We start from the raw sequence: 26,772 nt of genomic DNA on the forward strand, positions 1-26,772 counted from the left end.
GGAGGGAGTGGGAAATTGTGAAATTTTCGGAAAAGCGGTCAATTTCGGTAAATCTCAGCGGCAAAGGACGAAATCCGCCATTTTTTTGGCGTCATCAGATATCTAAGGCCGCGCTTGAGATAGCCGCTCCAGTTATTATAGAACTCAATGAGTGTGACGTAATGTTACGTCATCATCAAGAGAGCTTTCGCTAGAGCTTTCGTTAGAGCTTTCTGTATCAACATTCTTAAACAAAAAAATACGAAATGTAAGATGAGCTATAAGGTTGTCTATGCTTTATGATAGTTTCAATGATGCACTAAACACGTATTGGATATATACTGGACACAAAAATATATATTAAACTACAAGAAGACAACCAGCTAAGGAAGGGAAGAATATTCAAAAAACAAACGAAGAGGAAGTTTTCTGTGAAGCAAGCTCTTTGTGTATAAATCCAGACGATATAATAACGTTAGAAATAACTTGTTTTCATGTTTAATTTGATTTTCAATTCTTTTAGACTTTATTGCCCGAGAATAATTGTTTCAACAGATGGGAATAAATTTCTAAACAAAATACCTCTTCTATCTCAAGTGGGATATCATCACGATCCGTTTCCTCGAAACATTTCGTCAGCATATTTCGACTAAAATTATGTTGCTCGTTGTAAATTGCAACTATCTTCTCAGCCTTTTAAAACTGTCTGGATAGTCAATGTGATTCCGTCGAATTTCGTCTCGTTCATTATATGGGATATCTAAAAGACCACCAAGGCCGTCCCAGTCCATTGCAATTCTCCTACTTATTCGAGTGACTTCCTTATGTGTCAAATTCTTTCTTAAAACAACTAGTAAAAGAAAAGTAGCACAATTTTCATCATACTCTTAACAATGAAGCTGATTTTAGACTCAAATCTAATCAAATCTGATAAAATGAGACTGTGAGACAGCATTTAAAACACATGTCAGTAAGCATTAGAAGTTGGAAAAAACGTTACCTGGTGGATGCGGTTCAACTGGATTTTCTGAAAAAAAAAGTTTGAGTTTAAATGAAACATGAAGTTATTCCCATAACCAAGTAAATATCTTTAAAATTTCACATTTAGAGACTCTTCTCATGGATAAAAACATAGCGTACCTATAATTTTAGGTCTGGCCATTTTGTCGTCTTCACAAACGTTTAGTTTCCATATTAACTTCTCACTACCATCATTGGGATTTATTTCACTTATGTTCACATATCCCTTGGCGGGAAAATTCATTACCAGGCCCTTGAAGCAATCAACAACAAAACCACTGCTATCCAGTTGAGGCTCATCCATTTTAAAATTTTCAAATGTTTTTTCTCTTCCAGGAAAATCCAAACATATCTTGTAAGTTCGGCGTGTCTTTACGCGCTTTAACATTCCCCTTTCACCAATATGAAAATTTTCTTTGCAATGATAAGCCAACTGGACTATGCCTTTTTCATTTTTCTTGTCCACAAACTCGCTAATGAAGATCACGGAAATATCTAAGGTGTTCATCTCTGGCAAACGTCGATACAGGACGTACGCACGAGCGTCGAAAGAATGATTTAAATGACTAAGAAGACGAGCCCAATTTTCGTAACAGACTGTAACCTTAACATATTTGAAGAAAACACTTAGTCAATGGCTTATATAAGCAAACTTTTATAACTGTCAACTGTAAAGTAAATTTTCGTCTATCAAAGATACTCGAGTGCCAACCAACTTTCTAGTTTTGATCATGTGATCATTCAGTAATAAGTTTTAGACGTAGAAATATACCGCTGCGTCAAGGTAAACTTTTGAAGTAAAACTGAATAACTCGACACAAATCTTAGAAAAACAGAAGAAAATTTTGAAAAGATAAGGTGACTACAAATGTGAAATATCACAAATTGAGCGTATGCAACTTACTTGTGAACGCAATTTACGCCATTTGTTCCGTTTGTTGACAAACCAGATGAAAACTATAATCACCAATACGATAACCACAGCAGGCGCAGCAACTCCAACGATCAAAGGCAGATTTGACTCATCTTGTTTGATTTTACCTTCTTTAGTAAAGTACATATCGTATATTTATCAGAAAATAAGTCTAGATCAATGTCGTAGCAAGCTCACATAATTAGTTCTGCTTATTGAATTATACTTCTTATATACATCTCTAATGCTCCTGTTATGTCCATTTTTCTCTTACCCAATTACAGTGAAAACTGATAGTAAAGAAATGAAAAATACTGTTTTGAAATTACTAAGACTAGGCCATGCAAACATTTATGTATTTAGCTTTACCAATGTTATAATGTTAAATAAAGAAATTAAATACTATCACTTACCAGTTGGACTCAACGTTGTGAAAAAATTATCTGATTGTAGAATCGTCACTGTCGAAGCTGTAAATCACCACACAAGGATTCGTAAAAATTTATTACGCATACGGATATTGTATTGAAATGCAGTAGCTAAACATAAGCTTAATAGTAAGAATATAAATATGAACAAAATGGTAGACTAATCATGGCTGCCGCATAAGACATAAAAAGCCATGCAAAGAAGAAAATTTGTTTCATTTTACGGTCGATAATATTTTTTACAGGACATATGAACACATTTGAAGCAGGAGAATAAACCAAAATATATAACATAAAAATTTCTTTGTACTATCTAGCAATCACAGCTAAATTAAAAAAAATTACAGTACCTGTATTTGGTGTGGAAGAAGGAAAATTTATAAAAGCAAACGTGGAATTTCTACCGACTCTTGGCGAGACTGCAATTATGAAAAGTTTATTCTTTATAATGAAATAGCTATGAGAAATGTTATTGTTTTAACTTTTCAGGACAAAACATCACCAATGACTTCATACAATGTCAAAATGTATTTCACATCAAACATCGAATGTTAATTTAACCCAACTGTCCCACCATCAACTGATTCTTTAAGTCATCACATTTCAACATTTTAACGTAAAATTAACAATACAAATACAAAGAAACAAAATGTTCAAAATGTTGCTTGCTTTCCAATGTTCGTAAGAATCTTACCAGAACATATAGACAACAACATTAATTTTTAAACATGACAAGAAGAGAATGTTTATCCTACCTTCGGCGGCCGTTCGATTTGTAGTTGTAGATAAAATTGTATTTGTTGAACTCACTGCCGTTTTGGTGGCTGTAGAAAATTTTTTTATAATATTTAATCATCACAACACACTATCATCATAAAGACATATCATCATAATCATGTGAATATGTAAAGATCACTAAATCATGATGTTTTATCATCGAAAAAATATTTTTAATTGTGTTTATAAAACTGATCAAAATTTGTCTTAAAATAAGAAATATTGGCACTTTCAACAAAAGTGCAAATCTTAACAAGTTAGAGATCGAGCAATTTAATCCAGAATATTTGCAAAAAAGACAGTCTATAGGTAGACAATTAAAATTACTAGTGCTATCATATTTGTTAATTACCGACTAAAGATGATGTACCGGGTTGCAAAAACGCATGTTGTATAGGGATGGATATTTGTCTAGACATATAATGTAATCTGATAAATGTAAAATACAAATTTGATCCTTGCATAAGGCAAGAATATGTACAATATGTCTTCAATCCACACTTGAAAATAAAATTGAAGCTGCAATGCTTTCAGAATCGAAAGAACGAGCAAGAATGTGCATTTTTGAAAAATTGTACGACAATGTTGGTGGTGACAATACGTAGGTGGACTTCGCAATTTTCTTCATCCGGAATTCGTGGAAAAAAAGAAAGAATTCGGGTGAAAGGAAGACGGCAATTATGGAAGGAAAAATTGATCACGTTGAAAAAAATTTGTAACGCGAAACTTTTTTGGATACAAAGGGAGCAACTATAGAACTTTGGGTTCTCCCTTTTTTCATACAGTGATTTAACAATTTTTACGGATTTTTTGAAAAATGTCCATGAAGAGTCAAATGTACGATAAAGAAAATTCATTTGTACCAGAATATAGTAAAAATACAACTTGATTTTTAAAACAAAGAAAAGAAAAATCCTTCACCTTAATTGACAACAAGTAAAATCTGAAAAATATTTAAGACAGCAGGGAGCATGTTAGAATGTTTAGGATGAACTACGCAGAAAATATACATTTTTCTTCAATAAATGTAAAAAATATTTGAGTGACGATTATCTGTAGAGTATTGCTCAATTGACTGCTCACAACAGAGTTCATCGAACTCTGTCTGATAAATGAGTACGTACTGTAAAATTTTTCTGTTTACTGATTTAAAAGTATCATGTAAAAGGTGATTAAAATCAAACTCATTTCCTGCTTATACACCTACTTTTATATACATTTACATCATTTTAACATGGCTGGAAAGGAAATTCTTTTAAATTTCCGTAATATTGCGCGAAAGTTGCATTTGCTTATTTGTCGTAAGTAATGTGTAATAGGCATTACTATTGAAAACCAAAGTATTAAATAAATTTCATGCATACCTGCAATTTGGAAGATCTTAGTCCTTGCCATGGAACTCGTTATTAAACTGGTGACATTTGATCCATTTATTACAGGTAATAAAATGACCAAAAAAACAATCGTATGTAAACTCATGGTTTCCAGAGCATATAAGGCTTTCACCGTTTAAAGGACTACAAAATATAAGATTTTCATGAGAAATACTGTGTGATGTATACAGTTTTATGTAGCTTTGCTATGTTAATGGTTCCCTTTTTAAAAAATTGACATTTTTAATACTTCGTATAATATACTTACAGAAGTTCCGTTCCATAAATCGTCATTCATAAACATTAAGTCAGTAAAAACAACGGAGAAATTTCCCAATAAATCCAAAGCGAGAGATATCTCTAATTCTTATGTATGATTTATTATTTAACTACATATTTTAAACTGTGTATATGTTTTTGAAATGAAACCACAAGCTGTAATGCTATAGGTTCGTTCACCAAGATATACCACACGAAGTATAGCCGTTTTTATGCTTAAGACGGATAACACGTCTGGACGATTTATACGTCTAAGTTTTAAACCGTCCAGCATAAAGAAGGGTCGACTTAACTCAAAACTAAACGGCAAAATCAATTGATCCAGACGAGTTAACATCTATCTTTAGTTCGTCTGTCAAGACGAATTAAGCGCTAAAGTCGTCTGGACGGTTAATTCGTCTTTTGGCCGTCTTTTTTTGACGATTTAAGAGACGCATTAAGAAGATTTGTCTTAAGTCGCCCAGACGTATTATCCGTCTTAGGCATAAAAACGACCTAATATAACATTTAATAAGCAAATGTAAATAAATCTGCAACGATTACATCAGAATTATACATCACGAACTACTTATAACAATAAAAAAGTAGGCAAGTATACATAAGCAGGAAATAGTAACAAAACTTACCAATGTGCAGGAAATTGGCAAAGTGTCCAATCTTAACGCTTCAAACCGACGATCAAGCAGACGTCTTATCAAATGAAGAAGGAATTGCATTGCTTTCTTTTGAAGGAGACAAAACAATTTATTTCCTGGTTCCACTTGAGAGATTTTTAGGGCAATTCCCGTGCATATTTGAAATTAAAAGATAACATGTTTCCACTTGTGGTTGCCAGCATCCTGATTTTCCTTAACAACAATTTATTGTTGGTCACAGTCGTTTAAGACACTTTCACAGAAAGAATCTATAAAGTACAGGAAGCAACGAAAATGACGTCATAAAAATACGAACTGTAGCAAAGAGAAAACGGGTTAGTGCATAACGCAGCAATACGTCACAATTCATTGTCATTTGTGATATTATTTACAACCGAGCGTTGCGAAATAGTTAGATCTATATTCTAAAAATTATTCAACAAAAAGGAATTTTCTTTAAAGCATATATATATCTAAATTGAGTTGAACTTGTTTGTGTTAAGTTGCATTTATAGTCGTCAGGAATAAAAAATACACTTGTATGGTGCCATAAAATGTGTGGGGTTAACAAACCTCCAACGACTTTGATCAGTTGTAAAATCATGGTGAACAAATAACCATAATAATAAAATCATAGTGAAATTTTGGTATGTGCATACATGTATACACACATTTTGTTTCCTCCTCATGAGAGATCTTTCTTCTAGCACAAATGTTTGAAACAATTTATCCCAAGTATACTGTATTTAATGCAAGTTTGAGAAGAAATTTGCGTTTTACTATCTGTCTGAATTCATCATCACGACAAAACCATTTGCAAATCATGTTGCAAGAAATTATTTCGTATCTCACCAACATGGTTCTATATATTTACATATCATAATTAGTGTTGCTGTCTCTCTCTTTTGAAACACTACTCTCATGACATATCAAAGTACAAATACGTCAAAAACAACAGAGGATAAGCCATAAACGAACATGCCAAGACCAGTCCATAAAACGAGAGTGCGCGTGAATGACGTGCGATGAACAAAGAATAACATTGCACAGTCGTCATAAGAAATGGTAAATTTATAAGATTCTTTGTGGACAATCTTCCTGGATGTAGTCGTTATCGTTACTCAATCACTGCTTGTCAAATAAAGCAGATTTATCATAAATATCCATATTTACAAAAACTCATTTAAAAATATATGTATGTTTTTCATACATTAGGAAACAGGAATGGTCTTAAAACTCTTTTCGAGATGCACCTAATTGAAATGAAATGTTCAACACCAAGGCAAGAATCTTGCTGTCATATATATCTCCATGTACCAGTCAAGATCGGTTCCATACAATCAATTTTTCCTATCTCTTTCAAACGTTCCACGAGATGTTTACGCGAAAATTTCTTTCTTTTGTTGATCATTGACAATACTTTCTCAGCCTTCTGGAAGTCATCTTTGTAAAAATGGTTGTGTTGAATGTTATTTCTTTCTTCGTTAGCAATATCCATAAGACCGGCGAGACTATCCCAGTCTACTCCAATGCGTCTGCTAAGCCGATATGTTTCACGCGGGCTTAATCGAGTGTGACGTAATGTTACGTCATCATCAAGAGAGCTTTCGTTAGAGCTTTCGTTAGTGCTTTCTGGATCAACATTCTTAAAAAAAACACGAAATGTAAGATGAGCTATAAGGTTGTCTATGCTTTATGATAGTTTCAATGATGCACTAAACACGTATTGGATATATACTGGACACAAAAATATATACTAAACTACAAGAAGACAACGAGCTAAGGAAGGGAAGAATATTCGAAAAACAAACGAAGAGGAAGTTTTGTGTGAAACAAGTTCTTTGTGTATAAATCCAGACGATATAATAACGTTGAAAATAACTTGTTTTCAAGTTTAATTTGATTTTCAATTCTTTTAGGCTTTATTGCCCGAGAATAATTGTTTCAGCAGATGGGAACAAATTTCTAAACAAAATACCTCTTCTACCTCAAGTGGGATATCATCACAACCCATTTCTTCGAAACATTTCGTCAGCATATTTCGACTAAAATTATGTTGCTCGTTGTAAATAGCAACTATCTTCTCAGCCTTTTAAAACTGTCTGGATAGTCACTGTGATTCCGTCGAATTTCGTCTCGTTCATTATATGGGATATCTAAAAGACCACCAAGGCTGTCCCAGTCCATAGCAATTATCCTACTGATTCGAGTGACTTCCTTATTTGTCAAATTCTTTCTTAAAACAACTAGTAAAAGAAAAGTAGCACAATTTTCATCATACTCTTAACAATGAAGCTGATTTTAGACTCAAATCTAATCAAATCTGATAAAATGAGACTGTGAGACAGCATTTAAAACACATGTCAGTAAGTATTAGAAGTTGGAAAAAACGTTACCTGGTGGATGCGGTTCAACTGGATTTTCTGAAAAAAAAAGTTTGAGTTAAAATGAAACATGAAGTTATTCTCATAACTAAGTAAATATCTTTACAATTTCACATTTAGAGACTCTTCTCATGGATAAAAACATAGCGTACCTATAAGTTCAGGTCCGGCCATTGTGCCGACTTCACAAACGTTTAGTTTCCATATTAACTTCTCACTACCATCATTGGGATTTATTTCACTAATGTTCACATATCCCTTGGCGGGAAAATTCATTACCAGGCCCTTGAAGCAATCAACAACAAAACCACTGCTATCCAGTTGAGACTCAACCATTTTAAATATTTCAAATGTTTTTTCTATTTCAGGAAAATCCAAACATATCTTGTAAGTTCGGCGTGTCTTTACGCCCTTTAACATTCCCCTTTCACCAATATGAAAATTTTCTTTGCAATGATAAGCCAACTGGTCTTTTTCTTTTTTCTTGTCCACAAACTCGCTAAAGAAGATGACGGAAATATCAAAGGTGTTCATCTCTGGCAAACGTCGATACAGGACGTACGCACGAGCGTCGAAAGAACGATTTAAATGACTAAGAAGACGAGCGAGACCTGGCAACTTCACTCGTATGTAACTGTAAAATGAAAATCCTTCAATATTCATACTAATTTCTCCTTTAAGAATATCAATGTTAACTTCATTCGTTACTAGTCTCCAAACAATCATCGTCATATCAACGCTATATGAACCGTGAAGTACGAAGGTTTCTTCTTCAACTAGTTTTGTCGTTTTGATTCTGACGCTCAAATTTGCAGGTTTTAAGAACGTCAAACCATTTGGAAGGCATTTTATAACACAGAAAACCTTTTCAACCAGCTTTAAGTCAAGCAAATGTTGAAAAGGAATTGGAATGTTATCTTTGATCAACTCTATCTTCGTATCCTTGGCTAGACATTCTGTACCAACGTTCAACTCAACATCTTCCAAATTAACAACACCACCATCTGTTGTGATTAATTTTTCCACCCTTTCTAATCTTTTATTTGTACCTAGAAAGAAATAAAAATTGATGTTTGTGTTACAAATTACGATTTTAAACTTTTTGCGCTGTAAATTAGATTAATTCAACTGCTTTGGGTAGCATAAAATTGCAATATTATTTAAATGACGACCAAACTATAGATGCAAACATTGAGAAATTAATACTGGTTGAGATAAATAGAATGAATTTATAAGCCTACTTTCTAACTGTTGTAACTTCAAACTGTGTTCACCTGTTTTACAGATACGAGAAGATTGCCTTTCGAAAAACACGTAACCTTTTGGTAAACCTTGGTGAGTTGTTTTTACTCCTTTTCCAGAGCAATCAAAGTTATGATCATCGTTTTCCTACAAAACCACCAAACTTTAAATCGACAAGCACATATATTTTAAAGAAATATGCATTACACTAACCGATGTGGACACGTCATTGTGTTCTCTTTCTTCAATATCACTCACTATGGAATTTTCTTCATGTGTCTTCTTTTGAAATCCACTTCTGGAGCGGAATTCCTGTACAACAATCAAAACATATAGTCAATGTTTTAAAATGGAATCAAATTCGATCACTTCACTTCCATAAGCCTTACCAATGTGGGCGAGTTAAAGTCATTACTGTCTTCAGGATCACTCACACTGGAATCACATTCCGATACGTCTTTCTGGGATCCTCTTCGGGAATTTACTTGAACTTCTTCCTGTACAATCAGACAAATTTATTGTCCATACTTCAAAATGGAACATAAAATGAGAAATACTATACTTTAAATCTTACATGAATTGTGATCGAACATCTATCATTACTAACGTCAAATGTTTCTTCTATATTGTCCAATGCCGAATCTCTATCAGGACCCCCATTTTCGTAACAGACTGTAACCTTAATATATTTAAAGAAAACACTTATTCAATGGAAACTTATATTCGGAGAATTCGAAAGAACTTGTATAGTTGTCAACTGTAAAGTAAATTTTCGTCTTTTAAAGATACTCGAGTGCCAACCAACTTTCTATTTTTTGATCATGTGATCATTCAGTAATAGGTTTTAGACGTAGAAATATACCGCTGCCTCAAGGGTAAAATTTTGAAGTAAAACTGAATAACTCGACACAAATCTTAGAAAAACAGAAGAAAATTTTGAAAAAATAAGGTGACTACAAATGTGAAATATCACAAATTGAGCGTATGCAACTTACTTGTGAACGCAATTTACGCAATTTGTTCCGTTTGTTGACAAACCAGATGAAAACTATAATCACCAATACGATAACCACAGCAGGCGCAGCAACTCCAACGATCAAAGGCAGATTTGACTCATCTTGTTTCAATTTACCTGCTTTAGTAAAGTACATATCGTATATTTATCAGAAAATAAGTCTAGATCAATGTCGTAGCAAGCTCACATAATTAGTCCTGCTTATTGAATTATACTTGTTATATACATCTCTAATGCTCCTGTTATGTCCATTTTTCTCTTACCCAATTACAGTGAAAACTGATAGTAAAGAAATGAAAAATACTGTTTTGAAATTACTAAGACTAGGCCATGCAAACATTTATGTATTTAGCTTTACCAATGTTATAATGTTAAATAAAGAAATTAAATACTATCACTTACCAGTTGGACTTGGACTCAACGTTGTGAAAAAATTATCTGATTGTAGAATCGTCACTGTCAAAGCTGTAAATCACCACACAAGGATTCGTAAAAATTCATGACGCATACGGATATTGCATTGAAATACAGAAGCTAAACATAAGCTTAATAGTAAGAATATAAATGTAAACAAAATGGTAGACTAATCATGGCTGCCGCATAAGACATAAAAAGCCATGCGAGGAAGAAAATTTGTTTCATTTTACGGTCGATAATATTTTTTACAGGACATATGAACACATTTGAAGCAGGAGAATAAACCAAAATATATAACATAAAAATTTCTTTGTACTATCTAGCAATCACAGCTAAATTAAAAAAATTACAGTACCTGTACTTGGTGTGGAAGAAGGAAAATTTATCAAAGCAAACGTGGAATTTCTGCCGACTCTTGGCGAGACTGCAATTATTAAAAGTTTATTTATTCTTTATAATGAAATAGCTATAAGAAATGTTATTTTTTTGACTTTTTAGGAAAAAACATCACCAATGACTTCATACAATGTCAAAATGTATTTCACATCAAACATCGAATGTTAATTTAACCCAACTGTCCCACCATCAACTGATTCTTTAAGTCATCACATTTCAACATTTTAACGTAAAATTAACAATACAAATACAAAGAAACAAAATGTTCAAAATGTTGCTTGCTTTCCAATGTTCGTAAGAATCTTGCCAGAACATATAGACAACAACATTAATTTTTAAACACGACAAGAAGAGAATGTTTATCTTACCTTCGGCGGCCGTTCGACTTGTAGTTGTAGATAAAATTGTATTTGTTGGATTCACTGCCGCTTTGGTGGCTGCAGAAATTTTTTTTATAATATTTAATCATCACAACACACTATCATTATAAAGACATATCATCATAATCATGTGAACATGTAAAGATCACTAAATCATGATGTTTTATCATCGAAAAAATATTTTTAATTGTGTTTATAAAACGGATCAAAATTTGTCTTAAAATAAGAAATATTGGCACTTTCAACAAAAGTGCAAATCTTAACAAGTTAGAGATCGAGCAATTTAATCCAGAATATTTGCAAAACAGCCAGTCTATATATAGACAAGTAAAATTACTAGTGCTATCATATTTGTTAATTACTGACTAAAGATGATGTACCGGGTTGCAAAAACGCATGTTGTATATGGATGGAATATTTGTCTAGAAATATAATGTAATCTGATAAATGTAAAATACAAATTTGATCCTTGCATAAGGCAAGAATATGTGCAATATGTCTTCAATCCACACTTGAAAATAAAATTGAAGCTCCAATGCTTTCAGAATCGAAAGAACGAGCAAGAATGTGCGTTTTTGAAAAATTGTACGACAATGTTGGTGGTGACAATACGTAGGTGGACTTCGCAATTTTCTTCATCCGGAATTCGTGGAAAAAAAGAAAGAATTTGGGTGAAAGGAAGACGGCAATTATGGAAGGAAAAATGGATCACGTTGAAAAAAATTTGTAACGCGAAACTTTTTTGGATACGAAGGGAGCAACTATAGAACTTTGGGTTCTCCCTTTTTTCATACAGTGATTTAACAATTTTTACGGATTTTTTGAAAAATGTCCATGAAGAGTCAAATGTACGATAAAGAAAATTCATTTGTACCAGAATATAGTAAAAATACAACTTGATTTTTAAAACAAAGAAAAGAAAAATCCTTCACCTTAATTGACAACAAGTAAAATCTGAAAAATATTTAAGACAGCAGGGAGCATGTCAGAATGTTTAGGATGAACTACGCAGAAAATATACATTTTTCTTCAATAAATTTAAAGAATATTTGAGTGACGATTATCTGTAGAGTATTGCTCAATTGACTGCTCACAACAGAGTTCATCGAACTCTGTCTGATAAATGAGTACTGTAAAATTTCTCTGTTTACTGATTTAAAAAGTATTATGTAAAAGGTGATTAAAATCAAACTCATTTCCTGCTTATACACGTACTTTTAATTACATTTACATCATTTTAACATGGCTGGAAAGGAAATCCTTTTAAATTTCCGTAATATTGCGCGAAAGTTGCATTTGCTTATTTGTCGTAAGTAATGTGTAATCGGCATTACTATTGAAAACCAAAGTAGTAAATAAATTTCGTGCATACCTGCAATTTGGAAGATCTTTGTTCTTGCCATGGAACTCGTTATTAAACTGGTGACATTTGATCCATTTATTACAGGTAATAAAATGACCAAAAAACCAAGCGTATGTAAACTCATGGTTTCCAGAGCATATAAGGCTTTCACCGTTTAAACGACTACCAAAAAAAAATTTTCATGAGAAATACTGTGTGATGTATACAGTTTTTATGTAGCTTTGCTATGTTAATGGTTCCCTTTTTTTAAAAAAAAATTTAACATTTTTAATACTTCGTATAATATAGTTACAGAAGTTCCGTTCCATAAATCGTCATTCATAAACATTAAGTCAGTAAAAACAACGGAGAAATTTCCCAATAAATCCAAAGCGAGAGATATCTCTAATTCTTATGTATGATTTATTATTTAACTACATATTTTAAACTGTGTACGTGTTTTTGAAATGAAACCACAAGCTGTATTGCTATAGGTTCGTTCACCAAGATATACCACACGAAGTATAGCCGTTTTTATGCTTAAGACGGATAATACGTCTGGACAATTTATACGTCTAATTTTTAAACCGTCCATCATGAAGAAGGGTCGACTTAACTCAAAACTAAACGGCAAAATCAATTGATCCAGACGAGTTAACATCTATCTTTAGTTCGTCTGTCAAGACGAATTAAACGCTAAAGTTGTCTGGACGGTTAATCGGCCGTCTTTATCCTTTGACGATTTAAGAGACGCATTAAGAAGATTTGTCTTAATTAAGTCGCCCAGACGTACTATCCGTCTTAGGCATAAAAACGACCTAATATAACATTTAATAAGCAAATGTAAATAAATCTGTGACGATTACATCAGAATTATACATCACGAACTACTTATAACAATAAAAAAGTAGTCAAGTATACATAAGCAGGAAATTGTAATAAAACTTACCAATATATGTGCAGGAAATTTGGCAAAGTGACCAATCTTAACGCTTCAAACCGACGATCAAGCAGACGTCTTATCAAATGAAGAAGGAATTACATTGCTTTCTTTTGAAGGAGACAAAACAATTTATTTCCTGGTTCCACTTGAGAGATTTTTAGGGCAATTCCCGTGCACATTTGAAATTAAAAGATAACATTTTTCCACTTGTGGTTGCCAACATCCTGATCTTCCTTAACAACAATTCATTGTTGGTCACAGTCGTTTAAAACACTTTCACAGAAAGAATCTATAAAGTACAGGAAGCAACGAAAATGACTTCATAAAAATACGAACTGTAGCAAAGAGAAACCGGGTTAGTGCATAACGTAGCAATACGTCACAATTCAACGTCGTTTGTGATATTATTTACAACCAAGCGTTGCGAAATAGTTAGATCTATGTTCTCAAATTATTCAACAAAAAGAATTTTCTTTAAAGCATATATATATCCAAATTGAGTTGAGCTTGTTTGTGTTAAGTTGCATTTACAGTCGTTAGGAATAAAAAATACACTTGTATGGTGTCATAAAATGTGTGTGGGGTTAACAAACCTCCAACGACATTGATCAGTTGTAAAATTATGGTGAACAAATAACCATAATGAACAAATAATCACAGTGAAATTTTGGTGTGTGCATGCATGCATAAACATATTTTGTTTCCTCCTCATGAGAGATCTTTCTTCTAGAACAAATGTTTGAAACAATTTATCCCAGGTATACTGTATTTAATGCACATTTGAGAAGAAAGTTGCGTTTTACTGTGTCTGAATTCATCATCACGACAAAACCATTTTGCAAATCATGTTGCAAGAAATTATTTCGTATCTCACCAACATGGTTCTATATATTTACATATCATAATTAACGTTGCTGTCTCTCTCTTTTGAAACACTACTCTCATGACATATCAAAGTACAAATACGTCAAAAACAACAGAGGATAAGCCATAAACGAACATGCCAAGACCAGTCCATAAAACGAGAGTGCGCGTGAATGACGTGCGATGAACAAAGAATAACATTGCACAGTCGTCATAAGAAATGGTAAATTTATAAGATTCTTCGTGGCCAATCTTAAAATCGTGTAAATAAAAACCTTTTCGTATAGATACATTTTACTTTAGAATTCACGTAAATTCTTAAACGTTAGTGATAAAGTTTTAGTATTATTCATTCGTAACACTTCTCTCAAATCCTCCAAAATCACATCAAACTCTCTATCAAAAGCTTTATCGTCCTCTTATTAAGGTTAGGTGTGAACAAAATATCAACTTATTGAGAACAATATAATTTAAATGATGTGAGTGACTACTCTTCACTAAAGTCAATAAGGCATGGGTGACCTTTTCATTTTTGTTTTATGCTTTAGTCGAAGTTTTCGTTGTATGTTCTTGTACACTTATGGTCATCAATGATCATTGGGATGTAAAAGATTAGAATGTCGCTTGTAAACAGGCTGTCTAAACAGTGCAAGATTTGCTTATCAGTCCGCGAGAATGGTCTAGGTTTGAGAAGTGTTTTTTAACATAAATTTTTATGTTGAGTAGAATCGAAAACAGAATAAATAATTGCGGATGAAAATAATAGTTGATCATAAATATTGAAACAAAACTGCAGTTTAGAGTTTTACACAACGACACATGCATATAGCAAGGAATAAGTCAGCAGATAAAGTGATAAAATAAGAACGATTTTTATGTTTTGTCGAGATTATCCCATTCTACATGCATGTGATACACACTAACTTACGACATCCTAATTAATTTCATCAAACAAGTCTTTAGTCAGGTTTTTGCATTTTCTTGGAATTTCTATCATCGAGTCTCTACTGGAAAACAACAGCCACAAAACTGTCATGCATGAGTTACTCAAACACTTAAACTTTATTTCGAACATGAAATCTTAGCATTGGTAAAATTCTTAAGTGTCTTCGAAGATGATTTATCTTACAATTAAAACTCTTGGGTCCTACATTTTGCTTATAAGATTTTTGTCACAAAATTAATCAATGCACTTTCGTTTTGCCTTCTTAATGCATTAATTCTTTCACGTGCATTAAGCATGCACAGCACTTGCTTTTTGTTCGACTGGATCCCAAGTTTTAACTTGTGTCGTAATGACATTGCACATAAAAGGGAGATTTTCACAAATTCCATTCAGAAAGCCTCTTGCTACCTGAGGACAACATACAAGGCAAAAAGGATAAAGGTATGATTTTTTCAATTGGTTTTTCGTACATTTAAAATATTGATATTGAAATTTACCATTAACTACTCAAGTCGAAATGTGGAACGGAATTCTTCTGTTGATGCTGGTCTCAGCAAATCTTCAATCATCTACAGGTAAGTTTGAAGAAAGATTTAAACTTTAAAATAAAAGACAACATTAATTACAAATATTATAGCAACGAAAACATGCAAAACATATTGAAGTACAACTTATCTAATTTTATGAACGTAGGCAATAACCAAATACATAACAAAACAATGTAAAAGGCCAACCCAGAAACAAAATTTTTGATATAAATGAATTTCTGGTTGGGATAATACGATTTCAATACTGACGATATGACGATGATTCGAAGGGACTGGCCTGTTTTTTCCATTTTAAAGTCTCCATCATAAACATGTTTGAATATAGATAAGACATATAGACACCCATGGGGGGATGTGTTGTTAAGTAAACACAGTAAACTGCAAAATTGATTTCAATTATTTAAAGAAAAAATTTCAAGAGTTATCTTTACTTTCCAGCAACCATCGAGCAAAGTTTTGGAAAGATCAACCTGACAGAATATTCATCGGATGGTTTCAACTGTACCCTTGTTTCATTTTCAAAAACATTTCAAAGTAATGGCAGTGTCAGGGTGTTTTCATCAATGAGCCGCGAAGCTCAACCAGACAAGAAAAACGAAGCGCTTGTTTCAGTTATTACTGCTGTTAATCGAAGTTTTTTTTCCCTTTGTGTGATGGAACCTGCCCAAACCAGTGGAAATACAACTCTCAACTGGTTTGCTATCAATGACAACAACAATCTCCCATTGGGAATTTCATCAGGAAGTCTCTCTTACAAGCTTTTCACAAGTGGAAACTCGTGCAGTGACGTAAAATTTTCAAGTGTGAGTATGTGATCACGTGTTTCAAAATACAAAATTTATTGTTTAAAATTTTCCAGCCAGTCACGTCTTTACAAAAATTGTCGTAAACTATTATTCATGAACTATTTTTATGGAACAGTCAACGATCTACTTTCTTCTCGCAGATCTTTGAATTACCACCTAAAGTTCTCATCAGTATCCGCTCTTCATCAAATCCCTTCAATCAAAAAGATATGATGTCCGCCTGGACAGAAAGTGTAACAGAATCTGAATTTCGTGTTTGTCTGAGAGAAATGACGTCATTCTCTGGTTCACATGAAAATTTACACATTGTACGTAGCATGTTTTTTATCGTTTTGTCTAAGTATGACCCGAACAAATTCAAGAATAGATACATAAAATGAATTTTACAGCTAAAGCTGACATCTCTAATGGTTTGATAGAAGAAAAAAACTTTTGTAGTTCCATGACCATTTCAAAATCTATAGAGCTACATGATGAAGTCAACTTGTTCGTTACTGGTCATAACCTTACGTTACTTTACTTAATTTCGAAATTGTATGTTTTTCTGCACACGCAACTAAATTGAATTTACATGCAGGATTGGATTGCCATGGAGAATAAAGTCAGTGCAAACATGACAGATCTTGATTCAATTGTCTTCTCAAATAAAAATCATCCTACCTCAGAAAACAACTATGCTTACTGCAAGGTATGTATAAGTTTCAATAAAATAATATATGAAAATAAAGCCTCTACTCACCACATCTTTCAATTTCATAGGTCAGAAAATTCAAAAAAAAATTCTATGCACCACCAACTGTTCTCGTGACGGCGCGCCGAGGAATGAAATCTAAATCCAAAACACTGACAGACCAAAACATTGTCACGTGGATCAAGGTATTTTATCCCCACACTAAAAAAGAGCAAATATATATTATGTTGTGTGCGATTGACTGACGTTAGAAAACTGTAACTGATTGAACTAAGCTTACTCACAGATAAAGGTAAAGTTTTTAGATTTAATAGAAGTTAGGTCTCAGTAACTACTTCCAAGTAATTTTACTTTCATTTGTTGGTAATTTGATTGAATTTTTGACTTTGATAAGAGAATTAGAGAAAGATACAACAGCTTTCAAGTGAAACAGGAATATTTAAACAAATAATTTTAGAATATAAACACCACAGTATTTGAAGTTTGCATCAAAGATCTACCCGGAATAAGCGGCAAACACGAGCCAATCACAGTGGACTACGCCGCCATAGGAGGTATGAAATTTGAACATGATATATTTAAATATTTTTAGAGGTAGAAAAATTCATGAAAAATTGATGTTTAATTAAATATGAAACGGGACAAATATATAAATAAATATAATTTTGCTCTTGCTATACATTGTCTCGTGCAATACAACGATACTGAGATGTATATATAAGAAGCAACTTCCAGCTTACGCCAGAAAAAATGCAAAATTCACGTACCAAACAAAGTAAGAAATATCTTCACACAGCATGCATAAAAACTTACAATAGAGTAAACGATATAGACATCAAACGTTTGCTAATTGTCATTGAAAATGAATCATAAATGCCATGCAGTTTAAGATTATATTGAAATAATATATAAATTTTACATATTCATATGTATAAAAGAAAGAAATCTATTGGGTTTAAGACTTAGATCCAGTCTGATCTTCCAATCCAATGACACTCTCGTGACACTACACATAATTTTTTTAAAAAAAGACCGAGATTTGTTTATAAATACATATTTGGTAAGTTACACATCCAAATCAGCGCCCATGTAATAATAAAGATATGTGCACAAATTAATTTTCATTTTGCAAAATTCCACAGAATAAAATACATTATTGTATCATCATGCAACTGTCGTCTATAGTTTACAAATGGAAGTGATCTTTAGCTCTGGATCTCAATTTAATTTTACCAACACCAACAACATACAACCATTACTAGTGAAGAAAGACTGTGAAATACAAAAATGCCCTATGGCGGTAAATATTTCCTTTCCTTTGAAGTCGTGGCATGAGTTCCACGAAGCAAAATGTTGATAAAAAATTCCAAACCTGAATCTAAAATCAATTTGAACGGTTACTTGTGCCAGTAAATATATGAGTTATAGATCTTTGGCATTGAGACAAAAGGCAGAATTCTGCTTTGGTTGGTTTCCACGCAACTGACGCAAGCATGGTGATGTCGGAATATGTAAAGGATGAAGGATACATGAAGTGGCAATTATGAAGTCCAGCGTATGGAATGATGAAGCATAAAAAACAGAGCACATTTATCATGTTTTGTAACAACATAAAGGAAAAAATAATTCCTCGGGCAGTTTAATGTCATCTCCACATTAGTCTTAAACTGAAAGGATCCTATTTTTTCTGCAGACATTGATCCATGTCTTGATGTCGTTTGTGAAAAATTTGGTGTCTGTCGTGCATTTGGACCGTACGATCCAAGATGTGTTTGTGTGACGGATTGTCCGACCTTGGAGCAAAACGTTTGCGCTTCAAACGGCAGAAGTTTTGATAATCTCTGCTTATTCAAACTAGAGGTTTGTCGAACAAAAGCAAACTACACATATTATCATCATGGAAGTTGTCGAGGTAATCAATTGATCATCTTTAGTGACATAAAATATGTACGAACATGTTTTACAAGGGGGGGGGGGGTGACATTTCCTTTCTTTTAGTCTTTTCCTGTCAACATGGTTGAGTTGAAATGACATAAACGACTTATTTAGTAAAGGCAATCTGAGTTATTGATATGACCGCTTGGTTTATACACGTGATTTTATATCATTCTTACTGTATTCATGTAGGTTTTCCGATGACTAGAGGTCGCAAACGTGTCAGAGAAGTCCCACAGTGGTCAGAATCACATTGTCAAACAATAAAATTCGAGCCTCTCACCTTTTACCCAGATAAATCAGTGCACGTGCAAGTAAGCGTTAGTCACGTGAACGACACGAAGGAAGTTCATGATGCAGCAGTGGCATGGGTCGAAGATGTAACTCAAGATAACTTCACATTTTGTGTGATGGAATCAGGAAGAAATGAAGGTCCACCACACGGTACTGCTACCGTCGAATACATGGCTTATCAAGGTGCGCCGAGTGGGGGACTGGCAGGAGTTGTTTCCATTCCAAAATGGTGGACTGGAACTAAATGTCAAAAAGTCGATATTTCTACGGTTAGTGGAATGTTAATGAATAAATGCAACCATAGACATATGAAATTTATTTAGAAATATTGTTTTTAGGGTTCGTTTTTAGAAACACCAACTATCTTAGCAACAGCAGAACATCGTCGTCTCAGTCTTAAACATGATGCTGCTTCAGTGTGGTTGGAGGATGTCACAAATTCATCTTTCAAAGTTTGTTTACGTGAGTTACAAAACTTTGATGGACAACATCAAGATATTTATGTGGTAAGTATAAAATGGTATTTTCAATTAACCTTATGCAAAAACAAATGCATTTATCAGTTAAACGGTGAAACTCATTCAATACACCATTCATTATATGCCTTTGTTTCATTTAGAACTGGTTGGCGTTTGCGACTCTAGAACAACCAGTGTTCACAGAACATGGCGAAAGTTATTTTGCAAAAACCACTCTAGACCCGTTGTCAACGTACAACTACGCACAATGTCAGGTATAAGTGCATAGTTCATAAGAAAAATATTACTATGAATGTCCGTGCATGCTTTAGCAAAAAAATACGAATATTCAAATGATTGTTATAAGCATGCTCTGTCTAGTCTGACGTTTATATGCTTGTCCTGAAAAATCTATTTTACTATTTGCGGTATAGCTTCAAAAAATGCGACATTTATATAATAAAGTTCCCAGGATACGCAGAATGCGCATGCATAGAACAATGATAATTAACGTTCCTTAAACACAGAATGCCCACGGATCCATGACAAATGTATCGTAATGCTTAGAAATGTGCTTTGCATAATTATAAAATGTTTTCTAAATGCCAGAGAAGTATAACTGATATATCACGTAGAAACGTGAATCGAATCAGGTGATTGTTTCATTCAATGCCAAAAAGTATATATAACTTCCATTTCAGAACGTTAGTTTTCAGGCAAATTATATCGATCCACCAACAGTATTAGTTTCACCCAAACACAACACGTCAAATAACAACGTGGATCCAAAATACAACGCGATAACAGCATGGTTAGAGGTAAATATCACAGGGAAATGTCAGAAATACCAGATGAATTTAAAATTAATCATTATTGTTAAAATATTTTTGAGTAATAAAGATGTGCCATCAAATTATAACCTATTAATCAAAATAAAAAAAAATCTAAAAAATTTGAAGCGAAAAGGAAGCTGTCACACAAGGAAAGAAATGTTTCTATTTCATAGACGATAACGACATCTTCGTTCAAACTATGTTTCAAAGAATTGCACAATAAAAATGGCTACGACGCAGTCACCATTTCGCATGTCGTTCTTAAAGGTAAAAATACATTGCCTCTAAAGTTAACACCATTGTACAACACCAGGTTTTCATCCATCCGTAAAAGCTCATAATTATAGAGGGAAAAGGAAGAATACCTTTCTAAACACTATAAATGACAATTGAAAAATACCATGAAGGAAAGACAATTAATCCTTTGGAAGCACCAAATTTCAAAAAAATCCTTCAAAAAATAGTTGCTTTGTTTCCCACCTCCAAAAATGCTTATAAACAAAAGGTTAAGGAAGACTAAATACATTTACTAATACAATCATTGTTATTCTTTGGTCCTCACAAAATGTACAATTTTGTTTAAGCTACAAGTCGCTGTAGTTAAGGTTAATGACTTTAATCCAACTGTTTTAACTTTGGCAGACATCTGTGATCCCGAGTGGGTCTACTTTAAAGGATACTGTTACAAAAAAATCTCCACATGTGAAAATTGGACAAATGCATCAAGAAAATGTACAAATAAAAAATCTAACCTTGTGGGAATAAATGGTCCTGAAGAGGATGTTTTTGTTCAACATCTTCACAATGGTAAACCATCATGGATAGGATTAAACGATAAATTAAACGAAGGAGTGTATTTATGGATAAATGGTGGTACAATGAATTATACGAACTGGGCACCAGGAGTTTCAACACCTCAAAGCAAAGCTAAAGATTGTGTACAAGGAACAGGACGAAACTCAAAATATCATTGGGAATCAGCTTCATGTGACGAATGTAAAAATTACACATGCCAAAAAGGTAAATTAGAACATCAGTCATATAACAATGGTCAGCAACTTTGATAACATCAGTCATATAACAATGGTCAGCAACTTTGAAGTGACAACATTTTCTTTATCACAAAACTGATGTATTTTATGTACGTCTTTATTATGCATATTATGCATATTTATTATATTTTCCTAACCATCTATCCTCTACTGGTGAAAACTGCATTTCGTATTTCGGAAATTTACATAATAGAAATTTTTCGTTTACAGATTATGACGAGTGTGGAGAAAATATGCATACTTGTCACTCAAACGCAGATTGCGTTAACACAGTTGGTTCGTATAAATGTCGATGTCGAAGTGGTTACACAGGCAATGGACATCAATGTACAGGTATGTATATACTTATAGAAAGGTCACGGATATCAATGTACACGAGTATATACGCTTACAGAAAGGATATGGATATTAATGTACAGGAGTGTGTACGTTTATTTGAAGAAGAAATGCTTCGTCCCGCAGCATTACATATTGAAATCTGTTATTCAGAAATATCACTGCAATATGCATTATTTTAAAATAGCAAAAGATGTTTGAAGTATAATACATCCAAAATTGTTGAAAATTTGTGTTATCTCAATGTAATGTCTTACTTGATGATTTTAATAACATGTGCACATCCGAGTGCCTTAAGAGAGGCAAATGTCTTACTCCTCCCTTGTGAAAATGTTTGCATCATAGCAGCTGATTGTATACCTTAATCTGATGATTATAACGAGACCTTTCTACAAAATCAACAATTTTTCTGGCAGATTTTGACGAATGTTCAAATGGATCTCACACTTGCCAAGAAAATGCTACCTGCATAAACACCGTCGGTTCATTTACATGTCAATGCAAGAAAGGTTACACTGGCGATGGGAAAAATTGCTCTGGTAAATCAAACACAAATAGATTATAACATATTAAATCACTTCCACAAAAGTAATTTTCATCATTTCAACCATATCTTCAGATATTCGACATACTTTGTGTGGTGGTTGGTTATTAGTAAAAGTCAAACACTTAACTTTTAAATGTTGATTCATTTTTTGTTGTTAGACATCAACGAATGTTCAACTGGTGTTCACACATGTAGCCAAAATGCAAAATGCTCAAATACTTTTGGTTCCTTTACATGCCAATGCAACAGTGGTTACTATGGTGATGGTTTCACCTGCTCTGGTAAATAAAAACCAATTCACTGATTCACGGGCATGTTTAAAAAAGCAATTTTGATTCATATACTATTTAGTCGTGTTTCATTCTATTGCCTTCTCAAATACATTTCCTGGATGCTGTAACCATAGAAATAAATAACTAAATAAGACAAGTTCATGACAAAAAGGAGGACGGTGTTTCATTAAAAACATTACTCGCAGTAAGCTTATTCAACTTATTATTATCATGATATTTCCGAATGGCGAGTGAGGCATTATAAATTAAATAAAACATTGTATAAGTATTTCTGCTTAACGCAGAAAAATACCAAAACAAAAATTGATGTTTACTCTCCTCTCATGTGATAGTCTTTACTTGTATGCGGTCTCAGATGAACTTTTTTTCTGAGTTTATTCAAACATTTGCTTGTCTGTAGATATCAATGAATGCTCGACTGGAAGTCATAAATGTCATCGAAATGGTTACTGCGTGAACACCGTAGGATCGTACAGATGCAGATGTAACAATGGTTATACTGGTAATGGTTTCAGTTGCTCAGGTAATAACATACATATTTTTTTTCTTAAAATTATTGCATCAAAAAGATTTCGCTATCGTTATCCGTTTTATGAAAACGAGAATGGTAACCATAATGGTAGGCTGGAAAACTGAAAAATATTGCAATATTGATCATTCTATAGATAAAAACGAATGTTCACTGGGAACTTACAATTGCAACAGAAAACGTACTTATTGTGTAAATACCATTGGTTCCTATACATGTCGGTGTCGAAGCAATTATCGTTGGAATGGCGTATCTTGTCTAGGTACGAAATACACTAAAATACGTTAATTACGAAAACAGGGAATGTCGAAGCACTTATGGCTTTGTTTTATATAAAATCAATGTAATAGGGCTATAACAATCTAACAAAACAACAAAATCATACTAAAATATACCACATACCTAACTTTTTTTCTACTAGTTCTGCAAGTGCGTAATCTTAAGAAAAATTAAACCAGAGTGTGACCACCTTCCTTAAACATACGTTATATAAAAATGTGTACCGTTCAGCTAGAGTTGAACCTTTTTAAGACAAGTGTTAATGCTGAGTTGACAAAAAGCATAGTGAATTTGAATAAAGATAGTATAAACTATAATTACAGCTTACTGTGGAAGACCCCGAAGTCCGAGTAGAGGATATATATCTGGATCAAGGTACACAGAAGGATCAAGAGTGTATTTCTATTGTTACTATTATGGTGAATATATACGTGGATCAAGGTCCACATATTGTCAATCAAATGGTAAATGGAGCCATCGTACACCATATTGTAAGTAAATGTGTAGTAAATACTTATTTTGGCAAAAAATATTGCATTGATTTGTCAAGATGACACCTCGTTGTAACAAAAGTACAGGATTAATTTTTTCGCCATCAGCAAACACGAAGTGTACCTTTTCCTTGTTTACCATATAATTGAGAGCTAAATCAGCGTTTAAAAAAACGGTTTACATACATCCTAAGTTCATAATTTTAATTTATTAACGTTATGATGATAAAATGGATGTTAACATTAGCTCAAAATCTCGACATTGGTTGTATTTTGAGAGCATTTAGCCCCTTCAATAACTATAATACCACGATTCTTTCAATGTTATATTCACAGTTGTATATATGTTTATTTAGGTTGGTAATGCAGATGCAGAGTAATTCTCCATCCTGGAAAAAATTTGTCAATTATACTTTCAAAAGTGATTTTGGGCGCAATGACTCATGGGATATTTTACACACCAAAACAATTTAAGTACGATGTTGTCAGTGAGATGTAATGGGAGCGTTTATGTAATAACAGGTGTTTTGTTAATTAAATGTTTAAATACTGTTGTCTCGGAATGTAATGACTGACCTCAATCCTGTAGTGACTAAGGTGGTAGAGTCAAAAATGACACATCTCAACAATATACCTTCTTTAAAGAGATCTAATGAAAATCAAATCAGGTGAAAATCCAACAAATAAATATCAAATCCTTTAACAACACAACTGTAACACAAATGAAAAACACAAACATGTGTCTTTTACCAAATGTAGACATCTGAAAATAATGAAGTTGATGCATGAAGTAATCATCATTAAACTACAGGACCTTCCATTAATAATGCACAATAAACATTTCTTCCTCTATCTCAGAGTTGTTTGGTAAGCTCTGAATGGCAAATGTCTATCTTTACTAACCCAATTCTTTTTTCTTAAGATTCATTACACCATTCTTCATAGCATGATTCAATGGATTATAAGCTTAAATGACCTTTTCTTTGCAGGCTTCAGTATTCCACAGGGACTGTGGACCAACAAGGCTATAGCATCCTGCCCCCATCCAGTGGTGAATAACCATCATAATTTGCATGTTCTTTGTAAACTGTTTTTGATTGAATAAGAGGAGAGCAGTTGAGTGATAGGGAGGAATGACTAGTTTTGTTCACCAACTTTAAAAAAACTAAGAGAGTTTGCTTTAATTTTTTCCTGTCATAAGCCAAGAGACTATTGTATCAATTTTTGGTATGATACACCTGTCATGGAACACTTCTCCCTTTATTTTTGTTGTTTTTAGCCACTGTTTTTTATTGGCCTGTTTGCAGGCTACTACTAGTTTTTTATTGGCCTGTTTGCAGGCTACTACTAATCATAAAAAACCTTTTCATAAAATCTAATGTATCTTATATGAAATCATCTGCAATGATTTTCTCATTTTTTTTAACTAATTAAGACATTCATGTGACATATTTTTGTCATAAATTTGCACAGATTATTGAAAAGAACCATGTCTTTCCTTATTATGAAAAAACTATAGCAAACTGTCATGTTTGCTTTACATGGAACTATGTTTTCAAAAATGTATAATAAAGATGTATTATCCTGATGTTTTTAGAGTTTTATGCTTATGGTCTTAAATATATAGTATTTTTAGACTATGCTTGTTGATCATTTGGTGAAGCTATACTATACACACGTAATCGCTGCGTACCTATTTTTAAAGCTTCTCAAATGTTATCAAATAAATTCAATTTTTACGGATTTTCTTAATGCTGGATGGCAATAACATACACTACAATAGTAATAAGAAAAATTTCAAATAACCTCAAAACTCACCATTTTCGGTGGGCAAGATGTTGATACTTCCATTTTTTATTTTGGTACTTGCAAATAACTTTTGTATTGTTATTCAACTACTGTTCGTCATGACCTTAAATTTAAACATCAGTATTCAAGATTCAGGACATTGCAGGACTGAATATTTAAAGTCCGTACAAACATGCCAGAGGTCGCCTGCCTCGTCTACTGTCAACAAAAATATGAAAAAGTTTTGATAACTTGAATTGAAAAGTGTCAGCGAAACAAAAGCATTACGACAACAAAATGAAAGCAAAATGTACAAATATATTTCAAATACATTACCTGTTTGCTTGAAAAAGCATTTCTTTGTTTAGAAGAGCTAATTACCCATATTTTTTTGTAGTAAAAAACCAAAACATCTGACGGTATGAGGTAGTAATGTACAGTGTTGACATTGAGATCTAAATAAAGCCATTTCGCTCGTCCCAGTTTTTTCTCTGATAAAATAAGCTCAAACATGTGAAGACAGCCAACTGGAAATTTTACATCGGTAAAAAATCCATCA

General features: G+C 33.0%; 3 protein-coding genes across 4 annotated transcripts; 1 reads left to right on the forward strand and 2 right to left on the reverse strand.

Moving 5' to 3' along the window:
- Nucleotides 1-99: 99 nt before the first annotated feature.
- LOC124459564 lies at nucleotides 100-5,538 on the reverse strand. The gene is made up of 10 exons (XM_047009026.1): nucleotides 5,396-5,538; nucleotides 4,482-4,634; nucleotides 3,096-3,164; nucleotides 2,691-2,759; nucleotides 2,326-2,382; nucleotides 1,904-2,043; nucleotides 1,120-1,603; nucleotides 980-1,006; nucleotides 562-829; nucleotides 100-225 (listed from the first exon to the last, which is right to left on the reverse strand). The coding sequence occupies exons 2-9, from the start codon at nucleotides 4,594-4,596 to the stop codon at nucleotides 660-662; spliced, it is 1,131 nt and encodes a 376-aa protein (XP_046864982.1). The 5' UTR covers nucleotides 4,597-4,634; nucleotides 5,396-5,538; the 3' UTR covers nucleotides 100-225; nucleotides 562-659.
- Nucleotides 5,539-6,129: 591 nt separating this feature from the next.
- On the reverse strand, nucleotides 6,130-13,812 carry LOC124459561. 2 transcript variants are annotated; one of them, XM_047009024.1, is made up of 14 exons: nucleotides 13,530-13,812; nucleotides 12,611-12,763; nucleotides 11,227-11,295; nucleotides 10,818-10,886; nucleotides 10,448-10,510; nucleotides 10,026-10,165; nucleotides 9,605-9,709; nucleotides 9,420-9,527; nucleotides 9,244-9,342; nucleotides 9,063-9,177; nucleotides 7,941-8,837; nucleotides 7,801-7,827; nucleotides 7,383-7,650; nucleotides 6,130-7,049 (listed from the first exon to the last, which is right to left on the reverse strand). In XM_047009024.1, exons 2-13 carry the CDS (start codon nucleotides 12,723-12,725, stop codon nucleotides 7,481-7,483), a joined length of 1,977 nt encoding a protein of 658 aa, XP_046864980.1. In that variant the 5' UTR covers nucleotides 12,726-12,763; nucleotides 13,530-13,812; the 3' UTR covers nucleotides 6,130-7,049; nucleotides 7,383-7,480. The 2 variants fall into 2 exon arrangements, with proteins under 2 accessions (XP_046864980.1, XP_046864979.1); XM_047009023.1 differs by having other exon boundaries at nucleotides 7,392-7,650; nucleotides 13,530-13,811.
- A 1,848-nt stretch (nucleotides 13,813-15,660) lies between these two features.
- On the forward strand, nucleotides 15,661-24,988 carry LOC124451509. Its single transcript, XM_047002166.1, has 21 exons — nucleotides 15,661-15,774; nucleotides 15,846-15,908; nucleotides 16,320-16,684; nucleotides 16,828-16,995; nucleotides 17,265-17,375; nucleotides 17,447-17,563; nucleotides 17,836-17,932; nucleotides 19,072-19,290; nucleotides 19,506-19,876; nucleotides 19,946-20,113; nucleotides 20,227-20,340; nucleotides 20,767-20,883; nucleotides 21,072-21,165; nucleotides 21,541-21,918; nucleotides 22,161-22,283; nucleotides 22,703-22,825; nucleotides 22,992-23,114; nucleotides 23,527-23,649; nucleotides 23,792-23,917; nucleotides 24,258-24,425; nucleotides 24,782-24,988. Exons 2-21 carry the CDS (start codon nucleotides 15,851-15,853, stop codon nucleotides 24,787-24,789), a joined length of 3,171 nt encoding a protein of 1,056 aa, XP_046858122.1. The 5' UTR covers nucleotides 15,661-15,774; nucleotides 15,846-15,850; the 3' UTR covers nucleotides 24,790-24,988.
- Nucleotides 24,989-26,772: the final 1,784 nt, after the last annotated feature.

Source organism: Xenia sp. Carnegie-2017, unplaced genomic scaffold (assembly GCF_021976095.1).
Source record: "Xenia sp. Carnegie-2017 unplaced genomic scaffold, XeniaSp_v1 HiC_scaffold_13, whole genome shotgun sequence".
Lineage (NCBI taxonomy): Eukaryota > Metazoa > Cnidaria > Anthozoa > Malacalcyonacea > Xeniidae > Xenia > Xenia sp. Carnegie-2017.